Source organism: Drosophila tropicalis, unplaced genomic scaffold (assembly GCF_018151085.1).
Source record: "Drosophila tropicalis isolate 14030-0801.00 unplaced genomic scaffold, ASM1815108v1 contig_593, whole genome shotgun sequence".
In the NCBI taxonomy this organism is placed as follows: Eukaryota; Metazoa; Arthropoda; class Insecta; order Diptera; family Drosophilidae; genus Drosophila; species Drosophila tropicalis.
In genome coordinates, this window is record NW_027173070.1 from 12,884,528 (window position 1) to 12,909,202 (window position 24,675).

The 24,675-nt window shown below is 32.7% G+C and overlaps 1 protein-coding gene across 5 annotated transcripts; it reads left to right on the forward strand.

Moving 5' to 3' along the window:
* On the forward strand, positions 1-24,056 carry Gdap2 (ganglioside induced differentiation associated protein 2). Of its 5 annotated transcripts, none has more exons than XM_068289202.1 (12): positions 1-411; positions 11,414-11,531; positions 11,623-11,926; positions 11,998-12,130; positions 12,202-12,311; positions 13,783-14,052; positions 15,046-15,179; positions 15,252-15,352; positions 21,543-21,696; positions 21,758-21,897; positions 21,969-22,167; positions 22,229-24,056. In XM_068289202.1, exons 1-12 carry the CDS (start codon positions 377-379, stop codon positions 22,271-22,273), a joined length of 1,743 nt encoding a protein of 580 aa, XP_068145303.1. In that variant the 5' UTR covers positions 1-376; the 3' UTR covers positions 22,274-24,056. The 5 variants fall into 5 exon arrangements, with proteins under 5 accessions (XP_068145303.1, XP_068145304.1, XP_068145307.1 ...); XM_068289203.1 differs by having other exon boundaries at positions 1-258; XM_068289206.1 differs by lacking the exons at positions 1-411; positions 11,414-11,531; positions 11,623-11,926; ... (1 more) ...; positions 12,202-12,311; positions 13,783-14,052 and adding an exon at positions 14,314-14,390.
* The last annotated feature ends 619 nt before the right edge of the window (positions 24,057-24,675 follow it).

Sequence of the window (24,675 nt, forward strand, 5' to 3'; positions counted from 1 at the left end):
GTTGCGAGAAGCGGGTGGAACCAAAAAAAAAAAGCTAAGCGCACGCCAAGCAAATCAAAATTTAAGAAAAAAGGGAAAAAGTTACAACAAAAAAAAAAAAACAACAGAAAACCTGCAAGCCCCCAAACAACACCAATACACAAACCCACACACACACACACACACACACAAAGTGCACAACAAAAAAAAATCAAATAAAATAAAAAAACTAAAACTAGAAGAAGCAAAGTAACGAAACGACAACGGATAAATTAAAACGTGAGCGATAAAGTTCCAAAAAAAAAAAAGAAAAAAAAAAAACAACAAAAACGGGCAATAAAGAGAAAATTAAAATAAAGTTTATATATATATATATATATAGATATATATTCATTATATGGAATTGGAGTTTGACTCATTGATTAAAACAAAGTGCGTATAAATACCCCACCAAAAGTCAGGTTGAGTAAAGTTTTGATTGCAAAATATACACAATACTAACCATAGTAAATACAGTGGAGGGGGGAAATATACATACAACTAGACACAGACAGAAAGAGAGAGAGAGAGAGAGAGAGAGTGAGTGAGAGAGAGAGAATGCGAGAGTAGCAAAGAGCGAGTTACCTGAAACACCGCCGCGCCTAACCATTCAACTACCGCGTTTTCCTTTTGGCTCCACTTACTTACTACTCCCCCTCAAACAGACACACACACATGCATAATACATATGAGTGTGTGTGTGTGTGTGTAAGTGTTTACCTGTATGCGTGCGTGGGTCTGTGGGTGAATTTCTGATGGTGTTTTGCGTTGTCTCTGAGAAGTTTTTTTTTTATTTGTGCATTTTGGAAAACGAGGCCAAAAAAGTCTCCGATTGTCTTTTTTTTGTTGTACCCAGTTATACAATAGAGTTGGCTTGACTTTTCAATAATTTGTACTTAATGGTCTGTGAGAGAATAAACACAGACATACACGGGCTATGTCTCTGTGTGTCTATATGTATATGTATCTAGTAGATATTAAACGTATCCGTATCCACAGCCAAAAATTGTAAAATATTTAACCTTCAAGTTCTGTCTTGAAACCCTTTTTTCTTATTCTCCAACTTCTTTCTTGCTGCAACATTTTTGTTACATCAAATATTTATAAGGAACAAGCTACCTATGGGAAAGGGGAGGGGGCAGAATGAGAACGATGAGAGACCACAAAAAACCTTGACTAGTCACCTCTTGCATCTTGTGCTCTAGCTGCTCTAGGAAATTGTTGAAAATGTGCATTTCCTAGTTGGAAATCATTTGAAATTGCTGCCCCGTTGCAGGAATTGTTGTTGCTTTTGCTGTTGCTGTTGCAATGGCAATTGCTCTTGCAGCTGCTGGCGACTCCCACGAGTTTCTTGTATGCCCCAATAATTGGCCTCCAAGTGCCAACTAAATAAATGGAAATCGAATATATGTACATACCACCTATGTATGTATGTATTTGTATGTATGTTGTTTGCCTTTATAAGTAGTTGAAGCATATAACTAACCTTAGTATATAGGACATTATATATACTTGGGTAAAATTTTAGATATATGTTGGTAAAAGTGCCCACACAATGTTTTTCATTTGCAGTTTGCACAAAACTCAATTATCCAATGATATTTGTTTAGTCCACTGTGGTTTGAAATTGATTAAAATGTAAACAGATTAAAAGTTATTTTAAAGAAATTTCAATATTTATGGCTTTAACTTTGCTTCGTCTAGAAATTAATCTATTAAAATATCTAACTTTAGTCTGAAAGTATGAGGGATCTGGACACCTCCCGAAATGTCCTTAAGGCACTTTTAACCAACTTTTTTAGTCTCTTGGCGAATGACGAAACTCCTCATAAATGCCTAGATCGAAAATTTCTAATATTACTGAACCAAAAATCTTGATTTTCTATTCGAGGACCCTCCACAAAACCATTTTACTACTATACCATGATCATAACCATTCAAATCAAATCAAATCAAGGTAAATCTCAGATGTTTTTATTTCATACTTTTCCTGATTTTAACTATTCACTTAGACTGCAACTTCTCGTCTAGAAAAAAGGTTAGGCCAACGTATTTCTTAATACTCATTTTAGGATTTCTTAAGTCATGCCATGAATTGGCAACATAATTTGGCTTAGGTAAGCCTTGCTTTGTATGCAGTCTCAAATCCAGTCCCATACATTTCTCGTTGCCGTAAGTTTTCTGTGGATTTCAGTGAACTTTCTTAAAAAGTAAGCTATAAAGTAATCGATTACAAAACTGTTTACTATGCTGGCTCAAATGTAATCCCTAACTAACCTTTTTTAGTACTTAGGAAGCTTAGTAATGTTAGGCGAGTATTTAAAATTGAACGACTCTGCTTCAATGAGTAAGTAAGTCAATTGTTCTCAGTGACTGAATGATTCACCAACTCACTGATTCACTTGACTCAGCAACTCACAAACTCACTTGATTCACTTTACTGACTCGTTCACTGACTCACTTGTTCAGTTTTTCTCACACTAGATACTTAAATTTGAGCCACTGAACACGTTTATAACTAATTGATCAAAACACAAATCTTCTTTATGTCTTTTTCTGAAAATGTTCTAACTTTGTTCTTAAAAAATATATAAAACCATATCTGATTTATCATTTTTTTGTTGTACTTTTCGATAATCCAATTGAATATATGAATAAGTCAAAGATCGCTGCAAAATTTCGACTACATCCTATTCACGGGGGGTATAAGACCTGATCAGGTATCTTTGAAAACAATAAAGTCAGTGCAGATTGATCAATTAACTTTTTAACTCAAAATAAGTCGTATCGAAGTGGAAAAAAAAACAAATTTATTACCTAAACTTGAGCCCAAGTACTATGCAGATTTAGTAGGTCTCCTTTGAGCCAACGACGAGGTTGCCTAAATACTATGTACATATGTACATATGACAGACTCGGGACAAACAAGCAAATAACAACAACCTTGAACAGGCTATTTCTCTATGTTAGTGTTCAATTGTTTTCTGGATTCCCAATAACACAGTGGAGATGACACCCTCCAGATTCCTAGCTCTTTTGGTGTGGGACCTTGACTCTTCTCTCAAAAAATCTTTAATGGGGTTACCTTCAGAATCTAGAATCTAGATGGACTAATGACCTGCTTGGTCAGTGGACACTAAAAAACAACGGGATAGCTTTCATATGATCTCAAAAGAATCATGCGGAAGTAAGGCCACCAATGAAATGCATTCTGTCATTCGTTTTAGCATTCGTTGTCTTTCTCGTCGTTGCCACATCGTCTTCTCTGCTCTTCCTGCCACGTTGTCGATCATCTGCTCGACAATAGGTCTGGCACTACAGCACTACCATACCATCCACACATATATTTCATCGATCCTCAATCAATTGACTATAGAACAGCAGGACTTCTATCAATGCTTGGAAAAGGGTTCGAGAAGCAAAAGTTTCTCGCAGATCATTAATTCAAAAACGGAGAGTTGGGACGTTTTTCGTCTGGATACAGATATTCATTTCCCTATAATACAATATTTCTTTCAATGTATCCAAATTTCTAGGCAGTTTTTCTTAATAGAAACTGAAAACTAACTCTCTGAGCCTCGTAAGTTTTTAAATCGATTGTCAATAAGAAAAAATTTGAAAACGAAAAGATCTTTGAGATTTTTGGATATCTATTTAGTAAACCTTTTGAACCTTTTGAATCTAATTTAAGTTCCCAAATGATTTAAAATTTGATCAGTAAGGTTTAGAGGGTTAAAGGGTTTAGATATGCTTAGACTTGGGGCCAACAAATATTTAATTTGATAAAATTTAAAGTCACTTATTATTAGGCTCTCCTTGTATTGTCTAAAATTGGCTTACTTAATTGAAAATCTAAAAATATATGTATGACTTATAAATACAGTGGCGGGCTTAGGACTGTAAAATGGGAGAAAATTTGCCCCCAAAAGTATGCAATAAGTAGACCAGACATTCCCATTTCAAAATATTTAAAGAAATTGGGATAATGTCTTAATACAACACATTGTTTAAACATAAATTTTATGTAACAAGTTATTAATTTGTAAGAAAACAAGGAATACTCCTCCCCCAGCCCTGGTTATTACCAAGATCCGCCTCTGCAAATATGGTCTATAGGCTAACAATAAGTTGATTCCTCTTTGTGTAAGCCAAATCTATATCTGTCTGTTGCCACTGTGCGATGAAGGCTACTGAGGCTATTGTAAATTGAAATCAATTTATTACTTAAATAGAAATTTCAATGAGAAAATCTCTTGTTAAAGTGGCTTAACTATTTCCCTTTTGACCAAAGCCAACCAAGTGAAATGCGTGTGTGTGTAGTTGGCTTAATATAATTACCTGCGTACATATAATAAACATAATGGATATGGATATATGGGGAGAGCAAACTGTTGATCAATTATTTTAATGCCCCGCCACAAAAACCATAAAACCATTGTCCATTTAGAATGTATACTTTCTGTTTAAATGCAAATTATAATTGAATTGACATAAGCTAATTCATGTTAATGTATCTGGGTAGAAGGGGTTGGCTGGTTGGGGACGGGTGAATAAATGGCAGCAATTTGTCAGGTAGTATCTCAAAAATTGTACAGGTGACGTCAAGTGTTTTTGTTTTCAAATCAACAATAGACGTTGTAGGCACCTTTAATTTAGCTTGGCAGAGAACGAATTGAGCTCTCTCAATGAATCGAAATGAACGTTAAAAATGAGACATGAGACCATGCCCAATGCTTCCTATGACGCATCCGAAACAATATATAACAATATAAACAACAAATATTTGGCTGACGCTACAGCTGACCCCCCCTCTGCTGTCTGTTGAAAGATACACAAATCGTTGAGTTGGCCCGTTCGCTGGCTGGTACTGGAGGTTTGTTTTTTGTTTTGCTTTTGCTTGGCTCGGATTTTTGGCCAAAGATCAAAAAGCAAAGGACAATGCCAACAACCTGACATACTTACAAACACAAACACACACTCTGACGGTGTGCATGTGTGTGGGTGGGTGGTTGGTTGGCTGGTCGGGTGTGTGTGTTTTCATATGGTTGTAATTTGGTTTTCGTGCCAAGCGCAGTTTCGGTTTGTTGGTAGCTCGAACGGTAATTTTTACATGCCCCACGATGACAACAAAAACCCAAGGCAATAGCCTTCACGTTGAGACATTGAGTGGTGCTATGGAATTGGTGGCTAAGATGGCGAGTAAGCCAAAAAAAAATAAAACAAAAATATTGCTATTGCGCCCCTTAGGTTTTGAAAACTTATCTTCTCCTTCGTGTGCTCCTTCTTCTTCTTCATGTGGGGGCGACAATTTCGCATTTATTATGCAACAGTTTCTGTTTTCGAGTAAACAAGTCGAAAATTCGTACGACTTGCCAATACTCTATATTAGTCAGTTCATTAACTCGCTTATCAGTTGCTTCATTTGTTTAAATCTTTGTTTACACAGTTGTTTCGAGAGCTAATTGGCTATATGTTCTTAAAAACAACAAAAATATTCTTTAATTACCTTCATAAAACTTCTCGAATGTCTGAAATGGAATGTTGCATACAAAAACTCAACTATATATATATTATATAGTGTGCTCTGTTCGATTTAAAGTGTGCCACAGATTCTGAAAGTTGATAACAACTTTTGTAGGAATTTTTCAATTTAATACTCTCGGAACGTTGCCTTTGCATATATATTGAGTAATTAAGCCCCCCAGGAAATGGATCACAGGGTTTCTACATGGCATAGATAAGCTTATAGAGTAATCTTTACATCATTATTGATTAAACCCAGTGCCGGATTAAGCCAAGCACGGGGTAAGTAGCTATCCAATAACATCAATATAAGTTTTCGAGGTCCTAATCCAAGTTAGTAGATAACTTTTGAAGAATTTTGAAACACAAAACATTCATTTTGGACAATCTACCTTTTTTTCCTAACCGATTTCAAAAAGTTATATCCCAGTTTAATCACAATTTATCCAATTTTAAAATAACATCAAGCTAAATTTGTTTGAATTTCTTAAATCATTTCAATCTTTTGCTTTGTTTAGAGGTTTTAATACAATTTTAAATAGATTTTTACGTCAGAATTACAGATTCACAAAGTTATGGTTAGATGAGATTGTAAAATAATTTTTGGTGTTTCCATTTATTTTACCCAGACTGTATATCCGACACTTTCTAAACAATTTCAAAAACGATTCAGATCAATATAGAAATCAATTAAATTGGCATAAATTTTTGATCTGAATCGTAAAAAACCTTATGATATTTTTCATAAATTGTTAAAAAAATGAAAAGACATTATTCTATTACTTTCAATTTTTAAATACTCAAAAAATTGACCAAATTAGAGCTTTATTAATTTAAGATTTATAATGAATCGATATCCTGGAAATCAGCATAACTCACATTTGAATTTAAAACTGTATTTAAAATCATTAAAAAGAGATATTCCTGTCAGAAATCGGTTTAAAAAGTTGTCAAAGTTTTAGATTTACAAAGTAAGAAGTTTTTAAAGAAGTTACTGAAATTTTTCTTTTATCAAACATTAAGAGTTTTAATGAATTCTCAAAATTTCTTAAAAGAAATATTTTGAATTTGCTAAAATTTTAAAAAATTAATGAAAAGTGAATAACATTTTTAGCCCGTAGGACTTGCTAGTCCGGCACTGACTCAACGTAATGACTTTTTACTCTAACATTCCAAATGGTTGAGGATTTAACAAAATAGTTCGTTTCGGGCTAAAAAAATCAATGAAAATAAGTTACAAGTTCAAGTCTAGAAGATTGGAACAGGAATTTGTTTACGACACAAGTAAAGGCAAAATATCTAAATTGTTTATAGCAATAATCAGCAATTGGCTTCATTTTACAATTGGTATATAAAATTACCGAAAATAAACTGCAATTTTCCCATTTGAATGACAAACATCTTCCCCCTCCCTTAGCCCAGCCTTTGCCTATTCTGCTGACAGTTCCACTGGCGAATTGTACTTGTCTCACGATAATTTTTGTAATTGACTCAAGCACGCCAACTGTCAGGAAAGAAATGCTTAAGGGTACTAAAAACACATGTTCCTATGGCGAAAGTCAAGCAAAGCAATCCCGTCTTAGCCCACGCCCCGTTTTTGGCAAAGAAACTTCAGTCAACTGTCGATTTAGTTTCAGTGATTGCTCATATATAATGCATTATACGTAATAACTGTGATATTTGCTGTTACACTTTATGGCCAAACAGTTGCAATTATCTGGGCCAGAGAGCACCGAAAAACTTAACTGAAAATCTCGGCCATATACCAAAGATATTGCTGGCGATGATGTGATCACACCCTCAAACAAAAACCACTCAACCAACCCATCCACCCACACACAGACACCCAATCTTACACATGTGTACACATACTCATACATTGACAAACAAGAACAAAGTTTGTTTAGTTTATTTGCACTTCATCTCAGCCACTCAACCCTCATCCTCACCCTCATCCTCACTGTCACCCTCAACCTTTTGATAGACTTGTCACTGGGTAATTAAGAGGTCCAGCCAAAGCTAAGACGCAAATTACTTTAAAAAAAAAAAAAACAGCAATAACAAGAACAACAATTATAGACATTCAAGTACACCTACTTAGATATATCTCCATATCGTATGCATATGGCAACTAAACCATAGAAAGCTTTAGCATCATCGTAAATTAAAAGCTGGAAAATATTTGTCAATTTTAATGACCGCTTAAAACCAGTCGAACTTGTATACAGGGTGTCTCTAAGTGTGTGTGTGTGTGTGTGTGTTTGTTTATCTAACAGATTGTAAATCGTGTTTGCTTACAAAACAGCAAAGATGTAATCAAAATAATTATTAATAATTCACTTAAACTAACTACTAATCATAAACCATTTACAATATTTCCAAAGAAAATTGCTTGACTTTTAAAACTCGATGAACCTTTTCAAAGTGAAATTATCTTATTACCCTTCACTTTTTAATAGAATTCAATTATTAACTAACTAGGAAGTTTGATTGATTTTTTTAAAAATTACACTGAAAACTGTTTTCAAAACAAAGTAAATGTTTTAAACTATTAACCAAAGAGTTTAATCTGCTCATAATCTTTTTATACCAAGCACCCGTAGGATAAAATAGTATATTAGGGTCGCCAAAATATATGTAACACTCAGAAGAAAGCTTTTCCGAACCCATAAAGTATATATTTTCTTAATCTGCTATTGATAGCAGAGTCGATATTGCCAAAGTCAACTGTCTGTCCCTATGTCTGTCCGTTTGAACACTTAGATCTCAAAACCGTTAAAAGGTAGAGCCACTAAATTTGGTTTGTAGACTAGTGTAATGTACACGACAATTAAGTATATTTTACATTGTCAAAATTTGCTTTAGATATCAAATTTGGTAAATAGATTTGGTTAGTATCTGAGCAGATTTTGTTTTGATTGTTTTCTTCTCCGTATTTCCACTACACTTTTTTAGCTACCACTATCAAATTTAATATCCTTATTTCTGTCGTTAATACCGATCGACATACCCAATTTCGTTTAAATCGGACTAGAATTAGGCAAATTATACTTATAAACGTTTTTTACTTAGTTAATCAGTGGCGACATTTATGATATGTATATCATGTGAAATGGCTCGACTATACGGTTCACGAGATATATTTATATAATCTTAATATTAAGATCATAAGCGTAAAAACTAGCTCACAAAAAAAAAACGTGTTTAAGCGAGTTCCTTGACTTCGAAGGTTCACTTGACGTCATTTCCTGCATCTGGAAAATTTGTCTGTATATGTCCTTACGAATGTATAAACGATTCACGATTTCCCTTAACAACAATCTTAAAGTTAAAGCCAATTGCATGTGGAAAGGGATTTTCTAAGCCATTTCATAGTTTGGCAAGTTTTTCACAAGTTTTGTGTGAGAAGACTACAATGGATTATTTTGTGTTTCTCACTTGAAATCCAACAGAAAGAAAGTTGTCAATGGAAAGTTTTGAATCAGCCAAAAAGTGCACTCGAAATAAAAGCGTCAAACAATAAGTGGTCGTCCCATCGTCACAATTCTCACCTGTGCTTCGGACCAATGACACTGCCACCTTCTACCCTTTTCTACCCAAGCAATTTAGGTCAGGTGGAAATGGAAATTCTCGTCATGCATATAGATGGACTGTGGATATGGGATCTATGTACATTGTGTATATGCAGGCTGCGCTTAGAGGTCTTACACCTTTGTTTACCTGGGCTAGGCAGAGATAGATAGATAGGTGGATAGATGGGTGGATAGATGGATAGAAAAAAAGGGCAAAGGTTGCTGCTGTTGATGGTTCAACTGGTGGACTAAGCTGGCAATGACTGCCCATAACCCTCCATAACTGATATGGCAATTAAAAGTGAGCCGGGCAGCTGCAGTTTGCCTGTTACCAGCTACCAGCTACCAGTTACCAGTTAGCAGGTTGCCTTAGTTGCCATTTTATTTTTCTCAGGTGCAACGCTTTTGGGCATGGCTTTTGTTTTTCACCTTTTGCATATGACGCACATGCCAGAAATAGAATTGTGAGAGGAAAGATGATGGCGATAATGATGATGAGAAGATGAGATGAGATTTTAAAGGTTGTGCCTTCGTGTAGTCTAATGATGATGTGAGTCTAGCTGTCTAACAATGGCATAGGAATTTTTTTGATATTTACCTGTGAATTAAGAGATAATGACTTGATAAGAAATTGAAATTGTTTAGCTGTCGCACCGAACAGATGCTTTTTGTCACCGAATGTTGTGAGTCATGTCCAAGTTGTCGTGAAGATTTCACCAGTTGAAACTGGCCCTAACTAAATAAGTCAAATTTTAAAGTTCTACCAAAAAAAGAAAACAAGTTCAGGCAACAGTGGTGCAAGAGCATAAACTTATGCAGTGAATTTGGAGATCACATGTTTTAAGTCCATAAAGTAGTAAGTTAGAGCTGAACAGGTTTAAAAACTGTTTTTTAAGCTATTTTTCGCTTGTAAGTTTTATTATATAATATTGTTTTTCACTAAAGTATCTAATTTACACAAAAATATTCATTAGTTAGTTCATTAGTTTTTCTGAAGTATTTATGACTTTATATACTTTATTACAGTACCTAACTTTATTTTCCATTATAAGTAATGTATTATACTACTTAAAGTTGTTTCTAATGCATTACTTATGCAATGCATTGTCAATTCTATTAGCATTTCAATAAAAAAAACATAATTTTCTTGAGCATTATTTCATTGGCATTAAAAAAATACAATTTTAATGCAATCTGTTGCCTTAGATTTGAAAAGTAATTACAAATTGTTCGTTTGGTATTGCATAATGCTAATTTTGTAAACTTTTTTGTTGTGATTTTAATATAGTTTTTATTTTTATTGACTTTGAAAATATAAAGATTTTTTAATGAAATTTTTTCATTGTCATTTATTGAAAACAATTTTATTGTAATCTTTTGTCATTAGCTATAGAAATGAAAAGTATTTAAACAAAATATTTCGTTTTAATAATATTAAAAAAAATTTTTGTTCTGATTTTGGTAAAGTTTCTTTTCTTCTTACTTATTTTAAAATTGATTTCTTAAATTTTAAATTTTTCTAATTTTTTTATTCCCTTCTTAAAATTTCCCAATTTGTTCTTAAATTTTTCTAACTTTTTTATCCCCATCTATAAAATTCCTAATTTTTAAAAACTTTTTCTTAAATTTACATTTTTTTTTTTAATTTCGCCTAAATTTTTTTCAATTTTTTTTTTAAATTTTCTTCTTATTGTTTTTCTAATTTTTCAAAACTTTTACTTAATTTATTTTTTAAATTTTGTGTCTTTATTTTATAATTCTTTTTACATGTAATTGTTTTCCCCCATTTTTTTTTTCGAGTTTTCCATTGTTGTTCCTAATATTTTCTATTTAAAATATAAATATCGAAGTTATTAATTCAAAATAAAGGCCAATTCAAAATTTTTCATTACTATTTATTTAAAATCATTAAAGTCAAGCCCATATTGTTCATTACTTTTTATTATAAATTTTCATTTTTAATTGTAATAACTACAGATTTTGTCTTCGTTTTAGATTTTTTTTATAGTTTTCATTAAAATTACTCAATTATTCAATTAAATCAATTTTATTAGCATTATTTTTTCTAAACTTCATAAGTATTAAAAAGTAATGCTAATGCTTAAAGGCACAACTCTGACATTACTTACAATTAGTTTTAATCGAAGGGTAAAGTAAGGAAAAAGGCAGTCAAAACAGACAGGATTCTAGGATTTAAGAGGACATATTTCATTGCTTCCTTCACATTAATATTAGGATATAAGTAGATACTTATTAAGAAACCTTCTTCTGAGTTTAATTTGTCTCTCATTTCATTACAGAGCAATGCGTCTCGATACAAATTCCAATGTGGACTTCAAAGCCTTCGATTCGCCCAATTCCAGCCCCTCTAGCTCCGCCTCCGCATCAGCATCAGCCAGTTCCACGAGCAGCACATGTGTAAGACTCTAAATAGTCAATTTGATTTAAATAAATTTAATTAACTTTCGCTTTTTTTTTTTTTTTTTGGTTTTTGTGCTTCATTTGGCAGCTTATCAAATTGGACAATTTGGCCACCTGGGGCGGAACACACAAAACGGACACAAGGCTGCCCATAACGGATTACTCCACATTGGGCGGCCCCCGGCACAACCGTTCCCCCTTTCCCCTATCCACAGATGTGAATAATCGCTTTGTTATCTGGGATGGCGACCAGACGTGTCTGGATGTGGATGCCATCACAAGTTCAAGCGTTGAGAAACTGACTGAAAGCAATATCATATCGGAGCGCATATTTGCCAGGGCAGGAAATCAATTAAAAGACGAATTACTCACAAATAGCACAAAGAATGGTGGTGAGTATCGGAATTGAGTCCTTGCATCATTGACCCAGATTACAGTTGGGGTCCTTCTCGTTTGGATTTAGAATGCCGCTCTGGTGATGTACGCATCACGCGTGGTTACAATCTGCCAGCCAAATATGTTCTACACACAGTGGCACCTGCCTATAGAGAAAAATTTAAGACAGCTGCCGAGAATACTTTGCATTGTTGTTATAGGTGAGTCTCGATAAATGAATATATTAAGCATAACAATGGTTAATAATCCTTCCATTTCTTTTGTCTTTTAGAAATGTTCTCTGTAAGGCCAAGGAACTGAATTTACGTACAATATCAATTTGTAATATTAGCGCCAATCAGAAAAGCTTTCCAGCCGATGTGGCATCTCATATTGCACTACGTACGTAGGACTAAACTATTGTAGTTAATACCATTACAGTGAAATCTCAATATAACGTACTTTGTTATGGTAAACCATTCAACAAAACACATTTAAAAATATGGTAACAAACAAAGAATGTTGTGATACCCCACAGAGTCGTTACTTCAAGGTTTCACTGTATATACATATAGAATAATCCAGTACACGGATAAAAGTCGTTTTATATATAAAACTTGTCTATATAGAAAAATTGGAAAAAAGAGATTGTAGAAATTTCTTCATCATTCACAAAAGGCTTACAATTATCTTTTAAATCAGTATTTTTCCCCCTAAAGTATGCAATAAGCAGCCTAAGAATTGGATTTGTGAATCATTTAAATAAATTTAAGGATGCACTATGTATAAAAAGTTATGATCGTAGCTAGCACTGCCCAACAGACCTTTAAAAGTACAGGGTACATGAAAAGTTACAAATTTGTGGAAAACAATGAACACTTTTACAGCATATTGCATACTTAAATGGGCAAGGTGCCCCTATTTGTCGGCCACCATATCTAAAACAGAAAAACTATATACCAATGCAAATTTCTGACTGTTCTGTTAACATTTGTTTCTATAAAAAAACGACAACTTTATTTAATAAACAGAAATGATTGTTTGATCCTTCGAAAATATGTCTTTGAGCCATCTTTGACTGAAATCTCCAAACTGGTACAATTTTGAAAACAAATCTTATACAAAATCTCTTATTTTCATTATAATACTTCCATCTTAAACTAAACGTATTAAGATTTAAGTTGTTTAAAGTTTTCAAAGACTTCCAATCAAGAGGGAATTCTTAGACAAAAATATTTATGGTCTAATATTATTAGAAAACGATAGGGTTTCAAAAATGTTATTCCTTTTCAAAAATTTAAAAAAAATTAATCATACGTTCTCTTTTTTGTTCATATTCTTAGGCATTTCTTATCAGAAAGTGCCTTGAAATTGCTATGACTTAAAATTGCAATGATTTACCTACTAACTTCTCGTTCTGCGGTTTGGCTTATTTATGATATATGATTCAGAAGAGGGACTCATCCAAATGGTGTATAAAAGTACAGTGGACAATCGACTTTCGTTTCTAAACAGAATTCATACCAAACAAGTTAAAGAAATTTTAAATAAATGCATTGAGGTCTAATTTATACATTTAGGAAAATAAAAGTCGAATTTGTTTTAAAATAGAACTGTTTGAAGTTCTTTTGAAGTGAAAAAACGGTTAAAGATTCTTTAGATATTTCAAATTTCAGAGCTTCTACTGCTTACGACATTATATACACATTGAACATACGTCACGAAGTCTAGTTACAGATTAATCTAGAACTCTCATAACTGGAGTGCTGACTTAGCTCGTAAAGACTTAAACCCTAGATATCAGTATAAATAGTTTGAAGACTCATATTGATTTATTAATCTATCTATTATTCCTTTCTCTCTCTATGAACAGGCACCATTCGTCGTTATCTGGACAAGTGTCCATTGCAGGTTGTGATATTATGCGTTAGTCCCAGCGAACGTGGTATCTACGAAGTGCTGGCCCCATTATACTTCCCACGCGATCAGCTGGAGGAGCGCAGCGCCCTTTGGCAGCTGCCCAAGGATATTGGCGGTGAATTTGGTGAGCCGCAACATCCGGATCCGGATCGTCAGATACGTATCATACGTAATCCTCAGCATAGCAGTGTCCATATGCGTCATCATCATAACCATTGTCAGGGTGAGTTAATCTCTGTATATGTCGTCATTGGGTTGAGCGAGAGAGAGAGATGAAAACAAAGAGAGATATTGAAGTGAGATATAGATGGCTCTATCAGCTGCCGATAATGATGTCAATGCTAGGTCTAACGATAAGATAACAAGAACATAAGAAGAATATAACAAAGCAATCAGCAAATACAATAACAAAGCGACCAACGAGTCGCTTTTTCCACATACATTTCTAAGGCTTCAGTTACGTTTTCAAGTCGCTCGTGTGCAGGTCGATTACGAATTTAATTGTGCACTATTTGTTGCACAATAACGGTACCAAAAACCAAAAAAAAAAACAATTCCTAAGTAAGTTTAATTTGTGGAACAAATTGAATTAGTCGTGATCAAAAAGCTTTCTTACGACTCGTGCTAGTGCTTTTTGGCACGCCTGAAAAGTGTAGCCTACTTTTAAGCGCCACATGTATCTGAAAGATTTAAAATGCTGTCAAGTGTGTAATCGCATCTCATCTGATGCACATTGCATCTTAGTTTGTCTTAGATTATGGAAAAGAAAAAAGAAAACCAAATTGTTTTTGGTCTTCTATTTGAATTGTCTTATCTCAAGATAGAAAATGTCACTTAAAAAAAAAAAAAAAAAAAAAAAGAGAAAACACAAATCAAACATGTCAAGCAAAAAGACAGAACAAACCCAGTGCTCGCTTATCTCATAAAACGAGAAGAGAGAAGAAGAAGAAGAAGAAGAGATGAGAGGGGGTGCAAGTGAATTCCAGTTTCTCTCTCGCTGAGCCCAAAAATTAAAGAATCATAATAAAAAAAAAAAAAAAAACAAATCTGTTCAGTTCATCAGAAATTTTGCAGCATTCAAGTTGCGGATAAGAAGCACAAGAAATAAAAACAATTAATATGATAAACAACTCATTTGAGTTTTCATGTAAAATACTGATAAAATATAATTCTTAGTTTAAATTAACTAACTAACTTATTTATCAATCACTTACAGCTGACGACGATTCAGACGTTAGTCCCCACGATATGGAGGGTAATAGTTCAGATTTGGAATATGGCAACGGTGCCAGAGATATGAATGGACTGAGTTTGAATTCATATAGCTCAGGACTACAAGCTCAATTGCAGGTATGCAACTTAGAATTGTCTGCCATTTGGAATTGTTTTTGAATTAAAATTGTGATTATTCTCAATTTTTAGCGTGACTTGGATAGACAACATTTGCTTAGCGATCGTCCGCGTAATGGTGTCTATGAGAATGTCATCTCTGAAGGTGTTGAGGGCATAGAGCATCAAGAGAGGTAAGTTGTACCCCCTTTGTCATATCAGATGTCATCAGTTCATATAACAACAACAACAAGAAAACAAAGAAAACTACAGTCCATAAACACGTTATAATAGTGGGCAATGGGAGAGGGTTAGAGGCACTTCAATGTGCAATATTTATTACAAAAGCATGCCGGAAATATCTTAAGTGTCTAACAAATGTTCCTTTACCATCGCCTTTATCTTCCCTTAACCCCGTTTTAGGGGGGGTGTAGGGCCTTTTGTTATTTTGTGTGCTTATGTAAATTTTACACAACATTGGCACGCAAAGTCATCCAAGCTCAGAGCTCAAATGCTTGTCCGGGTCGTCTCCGTTTATACGGTGTCGGTTGGTCTCTGACGCTTCCTTCGTCCTGCTCAACACTCTAATTGAATATGCCAAGTGGAAAGTGGCAAGTACACCCCAAAAACTCCCCCTCTCAAGAGTTGATTGCCTGCCTGGTTGTTGTTTATCCCGTGACGTCTTGTGACGTCAGTGACGCCTTTGAACAGACGTCATGGCTTGCATGTCCAACCTTTGACCACATTTCCCTCGAATTCTCAATTGTCCGAATTTAATTTGAACCAAAAATAATATTATTACGTTTTTCTATTATTATTGTTGTTATTGTTATTGTCTATAAATGTGGCTAGAGATAAATATTTATGAACATTTTATAGGTGAATCACATTTATAAGTTAGAGGAAATGAAACGTATGTTTTCCATTTCATTCAAAGTACGCAGAAAAAGCAAGTCTGTGTCTATTTCGGGAAAACATCGAAAATATTTTCCAAATTACTCGAATCCCCTTCATTAATTGCTGTTAATAAGCAGATATTTGGCCACCAAACTAAGTAGTACTGGTAGTACAGGATATAAAGTACTTATCTACTTACTTGATCCTTGAATTTTTCACAAATTGTCTACAGTCTAATCTTTAGTCGTATGACAAATAGAAGATATATTTCTTTGTAAGTTATCTTAAATTACTTATAGTCTTTACTTAAGTTTTTATGGCCTCTGAGTTTAAGATTCATAGAAATGTAAAGCAATGTTGATGGCTAATAACATCAAGGAAACATATGTATACATATTTCTATCTATGTATCTATGTATGTATCTCTTTAGCTGTGAACGTCACAAATCCATTAAAAGGGGTTACGTACAATTATATTTGAGATCTGAGAAAAATGTAGTTAACAAAAACTCCAGATTTTCTTTTTATATTCTTGTGTTGTATTCAATTACGAATTTAGTCACATGTTCTATATCTATATTCTTGAGCAGCTTGAGAAGATATAGCCAGAGAGATATGTCCTTTTGGGTCTCCGTCTGTCTGTGCATTCGTAACTTCTATTTGGTAATTAAGCTAATTGAGATCAAGTTTTACAATATGTATGTATATATAATATATATACATATATCACTATAACATTTAATTGTCATATAAACCATCGATCGAAAACCTTTTCTACTGATATGAAAAAATCTTACTGGTTGTTATTTAGTATTAAGTTAGCTTCATTGTTGTTACATAGGCGGATGTAGGGCTGAAAAATAGCATAAAATTCGCCCCTTAAAGTATGCAATAATACTTATTTTCAAGCATTTTAAGAACTTTTGGAGTATACTGCGCGAAAATATCAATCTTCAAAGCAAAGCATTGTTCATGGAGTCTTTTAAAATTGAAAGGCATACGAAAACTTATAAATTTGTTGAAAACAATGATTCTCATATTCCATATTGCATACTTTAAGGGCAAATTCTCCCCTATTTTACAGCCCTAGATCCCAAGATTGAGATGGTATATTCTAAAAAGCTTATACTTTCGAAATCTATTTTTTGAAAATTATAAACCAGCGTCTTCCCATAAATTGGATTTATTATTTGAACTGAACATTCTTTATAAGTGACTGAACATTCCAAACACATTACCCCAAAAACACAAAAACAGGATTTGTTCACGTTGTCAATTTAATTATGAGAATTTCTCTTGATGCCCCATGTAACCGGATCGAAAATTGTTGCAGTTCATTGAATGAAACCCCTCAAACAACCGCAATCAAGAAGAAGAAGAAAAAACAAGTATGCATTTTGTAGACATTTTGCAATAATTAACTCAATACAAATGCAAATACTCATATCAACAGAGGCGTCATCTTTATGGCACAGCTTCCTGTACATTGAATATCTTAAATGGTTCAATAAACTTAGCATTTCGCTCTTAATTGGGGTTCACCGTACCACATATGTACGTACATATTTGTATCTCTCAGTAGTTGTTTGAAAATAGAATTTCGCCATAATATTTATGTACATATGTATGTATGTATATCTCTCCCTGTTTTATTTTTCTGCGCATTTTACTTAATTCTGACAGAAGCAAACATTTGACTTTGATTTTGTTTTACTGCCATGGTTTGCTAACGGTTTTATATTTTTGTGTCTTTTTTTTTGACATTTGTATAAATAAAACGGTTAGCTTCTGGCATGCATATGCATGTCCTTGGGCAATTGCCTCTAACTGATGTCACTCACTCAAGCGGCGGCTCTCTCTCCCACAACAAAAAACCCCACCAGCACGCCACAAAAGGCGCAAACTCAAAGAGAGAGAGATCAAAACACGTAAAGCATGTGAGAGAGAGAGAGATGTGAGGCGCCATTGCTCTCTCCTATGCATCTTCCTTGTTGTTTTTTTTTTGGCTTGTTGTGGGGGCGGGCGTAGACAACAAAATCAACTCGCTGTTCTACTCAGATTCTCAGTTAAGAGAAGCAACTCACTGTGAACGGAGGTCTCCGTGCGTAACCAAGAACAACAAACAACAAACAACAACAACACCAGAGCGTGTGTGTGTGTGTGTTAGTGTACATATAGAAAAAGAAAGAATCAAGTGAAAGAGTCTGTTTGTCTCTGTGTGCAAGTTTAAGTGAGAGCAAGACGTCAATTTAAAAAAATACACAAAAATTCTTTACAAAAAAAAAGGGAAAATCAATCAAGAAAAAATCATATAAATAGCGGCTTTCTTCCGTCTACCAAAAATAAAACGAGAAAAACTTTTAACAAATCAGCTTAGCTTAAAAAGAAAATCAATAAAAACTAATTGGTGTTAAAGCCCACCTACAACCTCCCCACAAAACAACAGACACACACACACAGATACACTCATATATATATATATACATATATACCAACACTATGACAACTATGCTAGAAGGAATGACGTCTATTGACTTGGGTTCAAGTCCCATGCAAGAGACCACAGGCGATATAAACGACAGTTTGCCTGATGAGCTCATGGAAACGCCAGAAGAAAGGTAAAAAGCAACCAGCCAACCAACCAACCCATCAGTAATAACAACAACACAAGCAAAAGCAACTACAACTAGCATAAAATGAAAGGAAATCAATTTCATTTTCAAATTGTGTCAGTCACGCAGTGCCTCTATACATCAGTTTGTCATTCACTCACTCACTCACTCAGTCACTCAGTCAGTTAGTCAATTAGTCAGTCAAAGTCAACAATATTTGGTTTCTACCCTATAAATGGCAAGACAATTGAAGCTAAATTTAGGCATCACATAAAGTGATAATAACAAAAACCAAAATATATCAGAATATAGATCTTGGGAAATATAGAAAACGTGCCAATTAGTCAATTTTCTTTATATTTGGAACCAACATTGAGAGTTAAAATTGTCGGAAAACTAGCGTAAAGATAGTTTCAACAAAGACTTTGATGATAAGCCAATAAAAGTCGCTCCCCTAGTTAGTCATTTCAATTAAGATGCTTTTTATGATCTAATCAGTGATTTAAGCTCTATAGTTACAGCATTAGTAGTTAGTTAGTCTATTAAAAGAGGGTGTCACAAAGTCGTCTAATCACTATTTGTTCTACTTACGTCAGCTTTAGAACGAAACACAAATATATAAATATTTTTTGCTCTGATTTTAATGTATATTGAAAATATGGTTTTTGGGTATAAAAATAGAGTTATATAGTGATATAATCAGTGGATGCAACTTCTCTTATCCCCCCTCTTTTTCGCTCATTTGATTTATTACATGGATTAGCATTAAATATGTATAAATTATATTTGTTTTTAGTATTACATTTTCACACGAACTTGTGTGACGAGAGAGGGGAAGTAAAGGGGTAGGGTGAAGCGAAAACGCCGCATTCGTATCTTTTAGAAAAGTCATCTTTAACGTCATAATGCGTCACTTTAATAAGCAGCAGCAGCCGGAAAGGCAAAGTATCTTTATTATCTATGACTTTATCTACTCGTGCCACTGTGCAGAATAATAATTTTATTATTATTAATTGCGGTCATCTAAAGACAAGCTCTCCTATACTCTCTCTCTCTGTCTTCCTCCCTCTGGCACTTTGGAGACGTGTGTCTCTTAGTAAAACTGTTAATCACGTTCATCAATTAGCACAAATTTCACACAGAATCGATTAGTAGTTAGTCAGCAGCCCTCCCCTCTTAATCAATCGATCTGACTCAATGGGTGCCTCATATGTATATGCGCACTTAGCAATTGCATTGAGCAAACCAAAACGAAAACACAATTTTTTTTATTAGCCTTTCGAACGGTCTAGGTCATTTTATTTGCCTTATACATATATAAGCAAATAAACATATAGTACCAGAGTCAAATATTAAACGTTTCAGACAATCTGTGAAATGAATTTTAAGCAGCACACAAAAAAAATATCACATAGTGTGAGGAGGGGAAAGAAGATTCCCTTATCTTCACTTATTCTTGTTAAGCAAATTTTCCATGGAAATTCTTTAACAAATTTTGATTCACAACTGTGTTCTGCGATTCCCAATTCCCTCATATTGAATTAGTTCAATTTATATTTACAAACAAATTAATAGTACAGCTGAATTTTGTTGCCTCCCCGAAAAGTATGCTTCAAAAATTTCAAAGAACTAGAAAGAAATACGTGATAAATGTCTTGTAAAGAATGTTTTTGTTACTTTACACAGAGGTTAATAAAAAAGAATGTTTTTACATATTGTTCGTCATAATACCGTTATAAATTGTATATTAAATATATTAACAATGGTAAAAACCCATTTAACGTCAGAAATGTTTAATCTGAAAAATTCTTTATAAAAGGGACCGTAACTGTTATAAGATAAATCTAAAAAAATAATAATATAAAGTTTATGCTTATTGTTAGTCATTTTATATCCAATATTAACTTAATATATCTTAATTAATAGATAATTATCTTAAGTTTTTTATGCACTTGCATTAAATTAGGTGGTCAATATAAAAATGAGCTGTAAAATGCCATCAAAGTCTGTTTTGCTTAAAAGGTTTAAAAATAATCGTTAACTATTTTTCCAAAGAAATAATATAAATTCAGATCAGCATACTTAAATTAGTAAACAACTCTAAAGAAAAACCCCATGCAACAAAGAAAAACATCGTTTCTGTTGACCTGTGTAATTAATAAAGACTATAGAGAATTATATACATAGATAATGTTAACACAAAATGAAAATAACTTTCAAATTATAAACAAATGTAAACCTATAATTAGGAATACAGACTACAAGAAACATTAATGAGCAGCTAATTAATGGGTTTAGGGGTTTTTGACACTGAGTCATTATTTTTAACATTTGAATGTTAAAAACTAAATAAATCAGTTGAAGTAATTCCTAAAGAGTCTAAGTGACACGTCGATCGTTAAAGCAAAGTAACTAATTATTTACTGTTATTTTTTTTTTTTTAAGGAAAGCATAAAAGTTATACTAGATACTTTTGCTTATTTATGAACATGAAATAATTTGTAAATTTTAGATTTTTAAATCATTAAGTCAGAGACAGATTTGGGGTGCCCACAAAAGTATGTAATAACCAGTCGAAGAATTTTTCTTTTGACAGCCATAAAGAAATTTTGGTTTAGTCTGTGGTTTACCCAATAATCCTCAAAGAAAACATTTTTTACAGACAATTTTAAAGTATAACAAAAATTTTAAAATTTGTCGAGGACAATTAATACTTTTTTTAAATATTGCATACCTTAAGGAGCAATATTTTCCCATTTCATAGTTCTGAAACTAAATAGTTTTTCCAAAGTATAGAATAAACTTTTACTTGGCTTTAAGAAATTTTGCTATATTGTTATTAACTTTTGTGTTTATCTCTTTCGTTTTCCTTCAGATACGAACGCCTCTTGAGACGAGCTCAGGTGGAGGACTTAAATGAAGTATCTGGCATTGGATGCCTCTATCAGAGCGGTGTCGATCGCCTGGGACGTCCAGTGATTGTTTTCTGTGGCAAATGGTTTCCCGCTCAGAACATTGACCTGGAAAAGGTAATATTATGGGAAAAGATGTCAAAAGTTCTTAACTGATTACTGATGTTATGTTTGGCAGGCTTTATTGTATTTGATCAAATTATTGGATCCCATCGTTAAAGGAGACTATGTTATTGCCTACTTCCATACACTAACATCCACAAATAATTATCCTTCACTGCATTGGCTGCGTGAGGTCTACAGTGTATTGCCATACAAGTGAGTAATATACATACTAGATAATCTATAGAAGAGGATATATATTATTGATGGGTTTTTGTCTCCTCTAGATACAAGAAGAATCTAAAAGCCTTTTATATTGTGCATCCGACATTCTGGACTAAAATGATGACCTGGTGGTTCACGACGTTTATGGCACCTGCTATCAAGGCGAAAGTTCACTCGCTGCCTGGTGTAGAGCATTTATATTCGGCCATAACCAAAGATCAATTGGAAATACCCGCCTATATAACAGAATACGATATGGCGGTAAGTCTAATTTTTATAATTTTCTCAATATTTCTTTTTGTTTATTATAATTTATTTGCAGACCAATGGCTTACATTATTTTAATCCTGTGCCGACTGCCTCGTAGATGGCGGCCATTGTTGCTGTCTAAAAGACAGTGAATCCCCACTAAAATACACACACACACACTTACACATAGATACATACAATCTAATGAAAGTTTTTTATAGATTTTATAGAATGTATTGTATATTTTGTTTGTTTTTACTAAGAAAAGAAAAAAAAATCTGTTTGTTGACACGCTAAAAAAAAAAAAAAAGAATATAGGAGAAAAAAAAAAAACAAAAACAAATTCTTATGAAATGCATGGAAAATTAGTTAATTAGTTTTTTGGCAACGATTTAAGAAATTGATTGACATTTCATATAGTTGGATTAGCATGCTGAACAAATAATGAAAGAGAAGAAGAAAAACAAAAAAAAAAAAAAAAACATTCAATTCAAATGCAAAAACAAAATTATTTATACATATATATATATATATATATTGTTAGTTATCTTTGCAATTACAAATTGTATTATTAAATGTATTTGGAATAGAAAAAAAGCAGCAGCAGCAGAGGTTTGAAAACCCCCGATATATATATATATATATATAGAGATATATACAAAACAAACACAAAACATACGTACTTACCAAACAAAAAATTCAATTGTATTTATATATATACATTATATACATACATATACATAAATATACTACAAATATACACCATAAAAAATGAAATAAAAAAGAAAAGTTAAAAAATAAACAACAAAACAAAATGTTAAAGTTACAGACAAATGATAAATTGGGGGGGGATTACTCCCCTCTAGTCATCCCTTCCCACACACACACACACACAGAATCCTTTTGTAGATACATACATATGTATTTAGAGATACGAGCTCACCGAAAAAGCTATGGAATTCCTTCCCTTCCCCCTTAAACCCCCTTTTAACGAGAACCGAAACACCAAAAGAAAATGTTTATAATAATTATAAATAAAAAAAAAAAGAAAACTAAATTCAAAAACACGTCCTTGTTAATCTTCCAAGCACATTTTTAGCTCAATCAAAACCAAAAAATTCAAGAAAAACAAATTTCAAAAAATTAACATAGAAAAATCTACTAAAAAAAATAAAAAAAAAAAAAAACAAATTCTCCCTTTTTTTCGACTTGAAATGCACAAGCAAAATTCGACTTAAAAAAAAAAAAATTCAACTAACTATAAATAACTTTATATTAAATCAATTTTATGGCACTTGCAGGCAAAAAGAGAGAAAAAAAAAAAACAATTCTTAAACTAACAAAACTAAAAAAAAAATAAAAAAATAATAATTTATTTCAAGCCGTTTGCCGTTTGCCAATGCCGTTGCAGATAATTCAAATTAAAAATGCACTCAGGGATTGATTTAAACACCAAAAAACAAAGACAAAAAATAAGAAAAAACAAAATGGTAAATATTCGTAAGCTTTTTTTGGAACCACAACAACAACAGCAACACACACACACACACACACACACACCATGCAAATTACCTTTTTGCCTAAATAGTATAGAGAAATAGCAAATATATATATAAATATTTGGCAGCCTGGCTAGTATGTACCTTAAAATCAACAATTGTAGACTAATTAAAAAATAATCATTCTTCAAAATGCATTACACACACACACACACACACAAACACACACACACAAAAGGAAAACCAAAAATATATATGCCAAATACATATATTTTTAAACCACTTTCACCTGATTCCATCTAAGCAAATCTAAACAACAACAACAAAATCATTAAAAACTAAATTGTAGCCTAGCAACAACTAAAACAAAAAAAAAAAAGGAAACAAGTTAATATATGAAAATGAACAAAAAACGTATGCTAAAGCTTAAAAAAAAAAACAAATTGTTATTAAACGATATAAGAACCACCTAAACTAAAAACTAAACTTAAACTAAATAAACAAATTTAGACAAAAATTCACTTACAAAAATTCCCCCCAAGTTATGCCAAGTGTTCCTTCTTTCTAAAAACAAAAACCTAAAAACATTAAAAACTAAATTGTATTCATTATCTTTTAAATATCTGTAGATAAATCAAATCTAATATCTTCTTAATATATATATACATATTAACAAAAAAAAAAAAAAAAACAAGAAAATCCTTGCTTTAGTGACAAAAAACAAAATTTAAAAGTTGAAAGTACCTTGATAAAAACAAAAAAAAAAAAAAAAAGCAAAAAAATTCTGCAATTGGAATTTTTGTCTTGATTTTTTATATATACATATATAAATTTAGTAAAGAAAGAAAATTTCCTATAACAAAAAAAAAAAAAAAAAGAAAATGAAATTTATATAGTTGTTAAAGAATCTTGGCACAACAAAAAAAAAAAAAAACAGCGTTAAAAAAATATTAAGTTTAGGTCCAGCTCCAAAGTTTTTAAAAGTGTTTAAGTTTTGTTATGAGTTTCCTTCTTCGTTTTT